At 39.3% G+C, this 12,635-nt stretch overlaps 1 protein-coding gene across 3 annotated transcripts in view; it reads left to right on the top strand.

Moving 5' to 3' along the window:
- SHROOM2 (shroom family member 2) overlaps positions 1 to 12,635 on the top strand; it is a 117,874-nt gene that overhangs the window by 89,656 nt on the left and 15,583 nt on the right. For all 3 annotated transcript variants that reach the window (XM_015640971.3, XM_015640961.3, XM_015640980.3), the window contains exon 6: positions 10,372 to 11,121. In XM_015640971.3, the coding sequence (XP_015496457.1) occupies positions 10,372 to 11,121 (750 nt within the window). The remainder of the gene's footprint in view (positions 1 to 10,371; positions 11,122 to 12,635) is intronic.

The raw sequence follows: 12,635 nt of genomic DNA, 5'->3' as shown, positions 1-12,635 counted from the left end.
TTTTCCTTATACATCTGCTTTGCTAGATGAGTTCTGGATTTTCCTTATTTGAGTAGGACTTAAGTTCTCTGGTGGATGTTCCTTTTAGTTGCTATTTAATTCAACCTTTGGAAGGGACAGAGAGAGGGAAGGAAGAACGGTGGTTGGGTGTTTTGGTAGGCATTACACATTTCCTCTGAGTTTCATATATTGTATCTTCAGCTGCATGTTATCTCTTAGCATTATACCATCTGGCTTGTTCTTTTAAAAAATATTCATCCCATGTATGTAAATGCCCTTTTAAAAATTAAATACCAATCTGTGGATTCTTAATCTTTAAAAAAAAAATATCTAAATGCATATGGCCACTGGCACAGGGTAGCTCTTCAAATAGCAAAATGTTGAACCAGATTCTTCTCATACTTCAGGATCAAGGCAGAAGTTACATGATAAATTGCCCCACTTGTACTCTTTTTCTTCCTCTTGTCCATTTTAAAACTTTAAGACTGGTTGAGCCGAGAGATGTGTGGGCACCTTCATAAGCATCACAAATGCATTATTTTGGGATTTGGGGGTTGGTTGTGGCTAAATGAGATTGTTAAAACTTGCAGGCTCCTGCCACTGCCTCCCCACTCCTCACTCTCCTGGCAGCACTCAGCCGGCAGCTGTCAGGTGTTCATCCTGCAGATGGGTGAGATGCTCCACTCAAGCTCACCAGCAGCTGCTGGGTCTCATTAAATGGGTGCTGGACTGCCTCCAAAACCTGTGCTTGGTTTACAGTACACTACAGTAATACAGCCCTGTTGCTTCCCCCATCCAATTTGTGCATTCTTCACACCCTTGAAAATGTGGACTCTCCCTCTGCCTTCATTAGGTGAACTTTGAATCCCTGTTTCTAAACTTGAGGGTGGCTATCCCATCTCATATATCCCTTTTTTTCTACTTGCAGCTTCTTGCTACCAAGTAAAATTATTTTTGCCTTAATTGCTCCTGGCACATCTGTTCTCACTGTGCATGCAGTGACAGCTTAGGGGTATGCGAGGCCATCAGGAGCTGATGAAATGTTGGAGTGTAGTTTCTTCCTAAGTTTCCTCCCTTGCCCCTAAATGTGTTACTAAGCATGAGTAGCTGGAAGAAGTCCTAATGATTCTGAAATTGGGAGTGAGTGAAAGAAAAACATACTAAAGTGTTTGTGGAGAGAGAAACAGAGATAAATTTGTATGCATTAGTTCATTTTTGTATTCTGGTTTGATTTTACTGCTTTCCCTGCAAAGAGGATTAGAATGAAAACCATATAAAGATGTGCATTTTAGTGTCATTGCTTGAAATCCAGCTATCTTCATGTAGCCCAGTTGATGATAAGAGCAGTTGAGTATGGAGATTGAGAGCTAATATAAGATACAGTTTCCAGTTATTATAGTCATAAAAGCATCGTGTGCTGATGCACTGTAGATATTATTTTCCCTTAAGTTACTTGATGAAAAGCATAATTGGAAATAGGTGACTGATTTGTCTCCTCATTGCAGCAATTCATACATTTCTGACATATGGAATGGCTTTATGGTGTTCTGGTACTAAAAGCTAGCCTGTGAAATGTTCACTTTCTGCTATAAGCCCTTAGGCAACATGGTTATGGTTTGCTGTCACGCAGGAGACTGTTTATGTCAGTAAACGTGAGTGAAGTTTTGTGCTAAAAAGTAGTGTGGCAGCTATAGCTTCCATTTCTCTGCATGGGCCAGCCAGACTTGCTGCAGTCTGTTAACAGTTGTATTGTATTATGTAAACTGGTGTTTTTCTTGAAATCATTCTCACTCTCTATTGAAATCATACAGGCAGCTTTGGGAGGCAGAAGAATTTCAGGGGAGGTTATTAACTGGATATCTAACTGCTCGATATGATTTTGTGTGCAGTTTGAATAACATTTTCCTCTTAAAGTAGTCATCTTTAAAATTATCTTTTCATACATGTTAAAGCCTTATCCACAACTTCTCGATTAAGTCTTTAACGTATTATTGTAGAAAAATTGAAAGGAGCTGGAGCTTTGCTCTGATGAAAGCCACTATACCTTTTAAAGATGGAGCGTGGGGGTGGCAGTGTGCTCATGCAGCATGAAAGCATTCAGTTCTTTCCCTGCAGAATCTCCTGCAAGAGAGGGCGCCTGTGCACACAACACATGCAAAATAATTCAGGCTGGAGGGCTGTTGATGAAGATTCTCCTCAAAAATTAAAGACTTGGTTATTTGAATGTTGTTCAGAAAGGAACCTAGTAACACACTGATCTTTTAAATCATTGTAAATAGTTATAACTTGCAGAGCTGTAGTAGTGGAAATGCAGATCATGATTTTCACAAATGAAAACTCATAAAAAATTAAAGGACTTTTAAGTTTTGTTTTATTTTTTTTCTTTAATAAGAAAATCCAGGGGTGGGGGTGGGGGAAAGGAAAAGCTTTGAAGTCTCTGAGATCTTTTCCCTGAGGTCAAAAGTTTCTGGTGATGTAACGTACAATACAGACTAAGCCTTCACTTATCAAGGTTAAAGTTGACAGAGCTTGTATGAACTTGTCAATCATAGGAAGCAGGCAAAAACAAGCCAGCTGTTGTGAGGCATGGCTTTGAAAATCCTCTGTGTTACAGTAAATGAGACGCAGAGGTTGAGACAGATTCAGTTCTGCAAGGCTTTCAAACTGGCTGGCACATTTGCAAGGATGCAAAGCTCACAAATCCAGTGAATATGGATAAAAAGCTGTAAATCCTGGTAAGATTGTCTTGTCTTTAGTGTTAAAGCATGATAGAAATGGTTAGGGGTGTGTGCCTTATGTACCATTTTTTGTCAGTTCTGAACAGAAATTTGCAGTGTTAATTCATACAGTATTTCTTTTGTTCTTCAGGTCTTTGAGCACAGGCTGCATCTTCTGCCTCTATCAGCAGAAGCTACAGTAGCAAATTAGCAATGATGCTTGGTACAGAATTTTATAGAATTTTATTTAGCTTAGTGCAATTGACTGCTCTGTTCACTGATGGGTTGGGAGAATAGGGGGAAAACGTGAGTTAATTCCAGCTAAGATGCTCTGTGTGCATATGCTCACACACACGTGCTGTTTTTAGCAGCTTTTGTTTTCACAGTTGGCATCGTGTACACTGGAATTAGAAGGCAGTGCCTTTCAAAAATACTTGTTTTCTGCTCTGAGGGCTGCAGTGCCGTTGTTGTGGCTCAGGGTGCCAGGCTCAGGGTTCCTCTCGGCTAGGGGTGGTGCGAGAGCTTTTCATCTTGTTATTTGCCTGGCAAGCCTGTTACTGTGAGTACAGGCTTGCACGAAGACCTTTTCCACAGCAGCAGGAGCTATTAGCTGGGAGTGTAAGAGAATTGGATGTGACTATTAGAAGCAAACGGTGAGTGTGGCTCAGAGTGAAAAGATGGCTGTTGAAATGTGTGCATGTGCATGCTAATTAATTTAAATAACTGGTTTAGGAATTTTTTTTTTTCCTTTAGAGATGAGCTAGCTATGTGTTCTTTTTGGTGAGAGAATGCCTGAGAATCCCAGGTGACCTAGTTGTTATTCACAAAGTGTTTCATTTTATAGCTTGTCTTCTGTTACCTAATTCTTGTTCAGCTGCAAGCAGCTGTTTTCAGTAGTAATAGCAACAAGAAAATAGCAACAGCATAATCAGGAGAAAAAGTCTAAATGAAAAAAAAAAAATCAAAAGGAGTGGCAATTGGAATGTAGGGGATTTTTTAGTAAATTGACAAAACAATCATTCTTTGAGCTTTTATTTTTAATGTGACTGTGATTTTCTTGTTAGCAGTGTTGGAAAATACTGTCTTTTGTCTCTGCAATGGTTGCCATTTGTGTAGTATGATGGTTCTCGTTATACTGTTGGGATATTCTGATTATTGAATTCAGTGTGTAAGTACTGAACACATTAACTGGTTGACTTGAGAAGAAGTAATTTTAATTCCATGCAGGTAATCCCCTGTGTGCTAGGAGAGGCATGTAATAGATAAAGCAATAAGAATACAGCCATAAAAATTATCTTTTATCGTTTATTTTTGATGTGCAGCAGAATGGAGGAGGGGCTTTTGTTTTCTGAACTAAGGAAAGGAAAGCATCCCTCCCTCTGCCCTTTTCCACAAGATTCTTCCCTTCTGCATAAAGGCCCTTGTGCTGCTATAAGAAACATAAATTTAATCAGATTTTTATTTTTGTTATGGGCCTATGTCTTTTGCTGTTACTCATGACTGGCCTATATTCATCCATCAACATAACTTTGTTTATTTACTGCAGAATTAGAGTGGATATGTTCTTTGTTATTTATTTCTTGTTTTCATGGGGAAAGAGGTAACATTTTTAGAGAGACAGAATGAGAGATGAAAACACATTGCAGTGTGTATGTTGCCACACAGGCAGGACAGGAGAGAAATTCTGGTGGGATCAATGGACTGGCAAGCGGTGTCTGTTATTGTATTTCATTCTGTGATAAAGCCAGGTGATAATACAAGGGTTGTTAAGGTAGAGTGACATTTTGCTTTATCACATTGGGTGCAACTAAGCTGTATTTAGTGTGACTAACTAAACAGATAGCTGTCATTGAGGTGCAGATAATGTTAACAGGCTTTCAGAGACAGGACTGAAAAACCAAGACTCGCACTATGATAAACAGGTTGTAGTGTACCAGTGATGTGCTCTGGGATATACTTTGTGAAATATCTTGATAAGTTTGTACCTTCAGTTGTCTTCTGGCAGGCCTTTTTTTTTTTTTCCCCCTTGAGAGGGAAAGAGTTCCCTCATCATTCAGCATTCATTATTCTTTTCACTGTAACACATGCTTTGGTTTTAGGACTGTTTGCTTCAGTAGTGCTTTTTGGATGCTAGTTGCCATCATCTGTCTCAGACCAAGGCAGTGGACAGCTTTACTTCTTTGTAGTAGCTTATGTGCTGTGCCTCTTCATGGCATGACTGCTACAGTACAGCTATCATGGTTCTTTAGAAGGTTCCTTATTCCCTACATTTATCTTTAAAGATTTCTAAGTAATTTCATAAAGCTCTCATTTAGCATCTTTGGAATATGCTTCATGTGTCATCACTATCTGATGGATAGTGTGTACTGTACTGACTCAGTAGTGATAGCAGATGGAGAGCTCATCAGAAATATGAACTACTAATACTTGCCCTGGTATTGCATGTCCAAATTGTGTTGTCGTGTTGTTGTGTTGTCAATGTCTTCTGACTATTGCAATAGTAAAATGAATTTAAGGGCTTAAGAGGTCCTGGAGCCTCTGGAAGGGGAAAAAAAAAAAAAAAAGGGATATAGACTCAGATCTCAGATAAGGATTCAGATAATTAATAGAAGGGAGACATCTACATGGAAGTGAAGTGCTGAGTCAAGTTGTAGTCCACAGAGAACTCAGATTTAATTCTAAGTTAATTCTTTAGTTCTAAGGCTGAACAGTTGGCTAAACACAGGTATCTAGTGAGACCTGAGAAAGCCCAGCATATCCCACTTGGTTTCCAGCTGCCACCTCTTAGGGGAACTGATGCCTTTGAACCTTTAAAGTTTCTGAAATCATGGAAGACACCAATCATGCATTAGTTAGTGCTTATCAATATGGATTAAAATGTGGCATTAGACCTCAATTTTTTTTCCTGAATTTCCAACAGTCTTGCCGTATGCATTGCATTCTAACTTCATAGCATTGTGTTGTCTCGAGCAGAACTGTACTGGATAAAAAGAAAGCTACCCCTTATTTGTGGACTATTGCAGAAGTGCTTTTGGATGCCAGTGTGCTATGTGCCAGACAAAGACACAATGAAAACATAGTTTCAGCACATAAAGTTCATAGCTTAAAAAATATTGGTAGGAGCTGTGCCTATAAACAGGATTTTGTCATATTCAAAGACAGTATTTTCCAATTGCTTTAAGCCACGTAATTACCTGTTTCAAGCTGGATAAAGTCTTTGATCCAGTTTTCTGTGGGGCTGTACAATTCCTACTGCTCGAATGCTGAAAAAAGCAGGAAGACAAAGCTCAAAGTGTCTAAGAAGGAGTCTGCCTCTTCTGGCAGAGTATCTGCATAAGGTCACTTTAAAGGGACTGCAAAACTGTGGCCTTGATTTTTGAAGTGTTTGTTTTTGTAGGGTGAGGACTTCCATGGAGGAGTCATTCTCAGGTATGAAGACTTTTTTCCAGTGTAGCTTGTAGTTCTTGAGAAGGAATTTAAATTAGAAACAGCCACTCCATTTGCTCTCCTTTGCCAGTGAGTTAGTGCAGGACATATCTTTGGTTACATAACCATGCTTATGTTTTATGGTGAAACTTTTGTACAGAGGTCAGGTCTTTAACGAATGATACATTTTTTAAATGTTGGCTAATGCATTTTTGCAAAGCTTATCTACTCTGGGATTTTGAAGTTGGAGTGTCTCGTGGCACTGTTTGGGTTGGCCTGAAGTGTTCTCCAGAAACTGTAAATCAGACAGATAAAAATCAAATGCATAGAATTTATTGAAATCACTTTCATTTATTGAGGTACAACATTCAATCAGATCATTCAATCTATCTATTCAGATTTAGGTAAGTCTTGAGTATGGGGCAAATGAAGAAAGTGATTTGGAGTTGTTTTTTATGGCAACCAGAAATGTTATTCTTCTGATAGGCATCTATACATAATAATTCATTTTTGTAAATGCTCACTAACTCCACTCCAGGCTCTTGTCAGTGTATGTCTATATGGTTTATCATTCTTGTAAGAGTTCACATTGCTGTTACCTCTCTCTGGTTTGTTAGAATAGCCTGTTGTAATACTGCTCGGGGGACTAGAGGCATCCAGGCTGGGGATGAGACTTGGGAGTTTTTTGTCCAGCTTAGTCTTTACATGGCCTTTACATTTCAGTCTTAAGTGTGTATGCCCCAAACTAATGGAGCCAGAAGAAAACTGAGAGATGTAGTTGTCCATTTAGGTAGAAAATACTTCATGCCAGTATGGAGATCCACATTCCCACCCCCACTGCAGCAAGTGATGCTGGTGTGGCTGTGGCCACTGGGAAAGTACAAGACAGAGCAGAGCTCCTCCTGCATTCACTGCTGAGTGCTCAGCCTCTTGTGTCTCCACAGAGACCCCCTCTGGGAATGCTGTGCCCTCTGCTAAATAAGAGCTTCTCAAAAACGTGGAGGGCTGGTTTGTGTAATGAAGCAATTCCTTCTTTTCGGTTAGAAGCATACACTGGTTTTCTGCCTCCTGCCATTTAGCTATGAAAACTCCTGCAGCAAAATACTAAACACAAGTGCAGTAGAAAAGGCTCATGTTAGACTGCTGGACTAGACTCACCCTTACTGAATACCACTTCGTAGCAATAGCATAAGACTCTTAATTACACTTCCTTTGCAGCTCAGGTTAAGTGGCTGGTGTAAGTTGTCTGACAGTGCAAGCTGTAATGTGCCATGCTGGGATGGGGAATGTGGTGTGAGCTTTCCCTGTTGTCTCAGAAAGGCTCTTGCAACTTGGGTAATTGTGGCATTGTATTATGGGGGTGGGGGAGCTTTGATTTTGAAGATAGCTAAGAGTTTAATGTTTTTGATGTTGGCTGGTTTGTTATCTATAATGAAAATAGTAATTAAGTCAATTGTCATGTTTTCAGTTGGTTTAAAACTGTTCTGTGTCTCTCACTTTGTGATGTTTGGATATAAATGATGAGTTCCTTTCAGTGGTATGTTATCTTTGTATAATCTTACAGCCTCATTTCCAAACCAGCTGTATTGTTTGGCATATTATTACATGATGCACTGACAGATAGCAAGCAGCTTAGTGGACTTCTCAGTATTGATAATAATGTAACACCTTTGCAGGTTCTTGCCACTGTGTTCTCCTGGGGCTTGAAGCTTGTTTTCTTTCCCTCCTTTCTGACAGTAAGCTTACATCTCTCCAAAATAATGTGATGAGCATGTTTTGCATGAGGATGCACTCACACTGAATGCAATTTAGCTTCAGTGTTGAATGTAGCCACCACCTCACCTCAGACCCATTTTGTGTGAAACTGCAAAATTTCTTGATTAATTTTGTGGAAGCTGTATGAAGTCACGTGTGTGATCTCTGAATTTTATCTCCATGTTTGCAAATATGGCATCTCCAAATTTCTCTCTATTGTAATTCTTTGTCCTTTTGCTCAGTTTTGGAAAGTGACAGGACTGCTAGAGCATTCATTGCTTCTGAGCCAGAATGCACCAATATATTGGTTACTTGTTTTGGATATGCACATGTGTCAGATTGGTGGTGTTCTCCATCCCGTTTGCTTCCACCAGCACTCCCAGTCCTGATGTGCATGCGAAGTTCACGGTATACTTTGCAAAGTGGATGAGATAATGCATGTAATTGATGTCTTTGCAACATTTTGTATCATACCCTTGATTTTTCTGTGCACCTGAGAGCATCTGTTGCACTGGTTTTTTGTTATGGCTTATGGATGTGAAGGTGAATTAGGAGGCCTGAAGAGCTTTTGCATGAGTTAACAAGGATAAAATTGTGCTGTTCATGGGCTACCTAGACAATGAAAAATGCTGATTTAAACATAGTATTCCATATGTAAGAAGGTCTGCAGTCTTTATTTAGTAAATATTTCCATTAAAGTTATTGGATCTATTTACAGGCCTGGCTCTGCTTACATTGAACTCACTAGGGAAAATGAGCTGACTCTTGAGATGCTGAAATGGCATCTCAAATCAGAATCAGAATAGTGGTGGTCTTTCTGGTCATTTGTCTAATTTTTTACTTCACAAAACTGTCCTTCATCTACTGCTAAAAGAGGAGTCAATAAATACTGTTTTGTAGATCAGACTTGAGCCTGAATTTGTCAGACAACTTCAAGTTGTCTGAACCAACTGCTCTTAGGTGAGAGCAATATGAAGAGACTTGAATGACAGCGATACTAATCTCATTCATGTTAAGTTTAAAATTTACCAGTTAAAGCCAAATTTTAAAGTATAACACTTTACATGAGAGAGAGAAAGTGTATGTGAATTCTCAGGAATCCACATCTAATCAGTTGTCTTTCCAAGAATACTTCCTTTTAAATATTTGTTTTAATTTAATTAAAATAGTAATTCAATGTGCAACTAGTCAATTTTATTTTCTTCTTAAACTTATAATAGACTTTAAGCTAATAGTTATTTTAAATGCTTTTATCTCAAATTTTGTTTTCCTACATTCTGGTGTTAACTGCCTATATAGACATTCTCAAAACTAGTATAGTGATATTAATAATGTGTTTACATTGAAAAATTCAACTAAACCTTATTTTACAAATAGGCTGGGATATATGCTTTTTTCACAGTCACCTCAAAAGAAGGCTTGGGCAGTGCATGACTACAGGATTACTATTTAAAAATACAAAGACCAGCACTGTCAGCATAACTTAGATTAGTTGCTCTCTGAAGCCTTGTTTGTTGCAGCTTGTTTTCTAAGCTCATAGTTTTCTCTTCTGCCTCCTTTAAAGCAGAGGGCAAAACTGCCTCCTCTTGGAGCTCCAGAAGTACTTTTCTCCTGCCTTCTGCTCCTTCCCCAATTTGTCTTTATCTGGTGAGCACAAATGTACTATGTGTCTCATGGCAAAGGACGAGCATGGAGCTGTGAAAGGCTGTTTCCTGACTAGAGAGACAGAGAGTGGGAAACTGGAATAAACCCAAAAACATTTAGGATAAGATAAGGCCTTTTTGGCCATTTTTTGTCATTTGTGCTGACAGGACAAAAGAAGTTAGGCCTTAAAATAAGTCTGACTGGAAAATACTATCCTTTCTAAATTTCCTTTTCTGTCTTAATTCAGGAGATACTCATTTTCCCTTCCCTAGTTTTTTAGCTTCAGCAAACATTTTGTTTGCACTCATTTAATTTTTCAGCAGATACACAAAATTCAACCTCCAGATTCATAAAGTTTCTGGTATTCAGTTCACGTTTAAAGAAGTTCCTGAAGGATTATTGTACCTAGATAAGAAATGTATTTCAAACACTTTGTTACTGACTTTGTAGAAAGATAGTTAAATTTTAGTATTAGACTTCCTTTTCTGGAGTCAGTTTTGTTTTCTACCAACATTTGGCCATTTGGCTGTGCGTTTAACTAAGCTGTGCACACTGCAGCACCTCGGGTTACCCAGAGGTTGTCGCATCCTGTGGTGCTCCACACCCTAATTTAGCCTGACATTGTTTTGTCTCGTCACGTTAGATTAGGTACACCATGTGTGCCCATACATGAGAGGATGTTTTTTTGCCATACAGTTACCATAGATTGGAGTAGTTGGTGTTCAGTGGTGGATGTGATCTCAGTGTTCAAACTGCCTGGGTTGGTGTGTTGGCCTTGCACCGAAGGAAATAAATTAGCAGCATACTAAAAGTGTGTTCTTTTCTCTAGGCAAGCCGATACAGGGGCCCTGAGGGAAAACACACGAGAGAAGAGCGATCAGCTGGACCAGAATTTAGGCCACAAGTGGAAGTCTTCTGTCAGACCTTTGCACGGGCAAGAACCTACAGTTCTGCCTCACGAGAGTCGGGGCAGATCTGGGACATTGCCTAGTGACTACCGATACTCTCAGGAAAATGTGAATGAGAGGAGCAAGGATTGTAGCCTGCCTCACCTGCCCTACTCTGAGACACAGACCTTGAACGAGAACCACTCCTGTCAGTCCTGGGGCAAAGGAGAGGAAAACCATAGAATAGAGCCAGTGCTGCTGAACAAGAAGCGTGGGCCTGCTCCTCAGAGGCCACCACCACCTAAAAGAGATAAATACAAGCGACCAGATATTTCTGCACCATCACTCGGCACCTCTTCTGAATCTCTGCTGGTAGCAGCCAGCCAGCCCTTCCTGTCCTCATCCTCCAGCTCCACTGAAGTCTTTTCCAGTCAATCCTCTCTCTGTCAGAGTCCTGCAGCTTTCAATGGAAAACTGAAGAGTGCTAATCCACAGCAGCTCCAGCACGTGTCATCCACAGAGAATGTTTGTCAGCACTTAGAAGGAAAAATACACCTTAAGTCTGAGTCTTCCAAGTATCGGTATCTTCAAAAACCTGGCATGGAGTCATCAAGGTCCCCTTCTCCACAGTTTGCACCACAGAAGCTCACTGATAAACCTCCTGTGTCCCTACAGGATGACAACCCAGCCAGGTACTAGATGTTAACTCTTTTACTATTTTATTAATACTTTTTGCCCAGTTAGACCTTATTATTGGTTGTCTGTTAATTTTCTTTACACATCCTTCAAGTTCATTAAGCATTGAGCCATTGCAGCATATTTTAGAGACCACAGACTTGTGTAAAATTCCTTTTGGTACCATTGATGTCCTTCAGCTGGTCTGTGGTTTCTTTTAGTTGACTTGTGCTGCCCAGGTGCTACACCTGGTAGTTAGCAGAAAATTAAAGAGAAGGGTTCTAAGGGATTTTTCTCTGAAAGTACAGGCAAAGTCAGAAAAATCCCTGTCATCATTTCCTCTACCTGAGTCTGTATATAAATATGAATCAGAGTAGGGAGGGACAAAGCAGATGTGGGAAGGGAAGCTGGATCCTTTGTGAAAACATGTTTTGAAAACACACCGCGTAATATACACTCACCAAGTCACGACTGATTTTATGTTGCTTTTACAGCGAAATATGGCACTTCAGATTTTCGATTGTCTGTGGAGAGGTTCTGAACACTTTATGTTGACAATGACTGAACACTCATTAGGAGATTCAGTCCTTTCTCAGGGTAGATAAACTCAGAATTAGACAACTGACTGAAATTAATCGCTTGCTGCATCTTATGATGCTGCTAACATCGTAAAAGGTTATTCTTCCACAAGATACGAACTCTTCCAGGAAGCTCAGGAATCTTGGTTTTCATAAATCTTTCAGCACTATAATTCATGGTTAAAGAAGGAAAACAAAACCTCTAAGCTGAATTCATGCAGAGGTTGCTTCTCTGAGCAAAACCAGTCGGCATGGCTTTACTCTAATGTAAATAGTTGAACAAACTCAGGCTGTTTTCCATTTTGCCTTATGACATGAAAATATGAATCACTTTTTTTCCTAAATAGGCCTTGATGTTTTTCCTCTTACAACTGGAGGAAAAAATGAGGTTTCATTGTGCAGTGGTTTTAACATGAGCTAATGATATAATTTACAATGAAAAGTGCAATATGTCATGTGAACCCTAGAATCCATGTGCTAAAGTAGATGACAATAATGACTTCCTTAATATTTTGCTTTAACTTCCTTAATGTATTTTATGAACAGATATGAAGGATGTCTAGAAAGCCAATTGTATTTGTCCTTCCAATTTGATAAGCTTTAATGTTGAAATGTGCACTGAGGTGTGCCTGATATATGCCCATATTTGAATGTTAAAATACTTACCCTGCAAATCTTCTGTTAACATTTAAAAATCTTAGGCCCAGACAGCTCTTGTTTGAACACAATGTATTGTCCCCGGTTAACAATGAAATTACTCACTAAAGCAGGTTTGGCCAAAAAGGGCAAGCATGGCAGCTGTACCTCAGAACTTTCTATATGGTATTTATTTCATATGAATAAAATATGTTAGGTAGATTTATCTTAATACATAGTTAATCAGATTTGGCTTATTATTTGTATTGGCTCCTTGCATATGGGCTTTTGGACATGCCACTTTGCATGCTAGGGGC

Source organism: Parus major, chromosome 1 (assembly GCF_001522545.3).
Source record: "Parus major isolate Abel chromosome 1, Parus_major1.1, whole genome shotgun sequence".
Classification (NCBI taxonomy): Eukaryota; Metazoa; Chordata; class Aves; order Passeriformes; family Paridae; genus Parus; species Parus major.
Note: the sequence above shows the minus strand (reverse complement) of the source record. Positions and strands in the feature narration are given on the sequence as shown.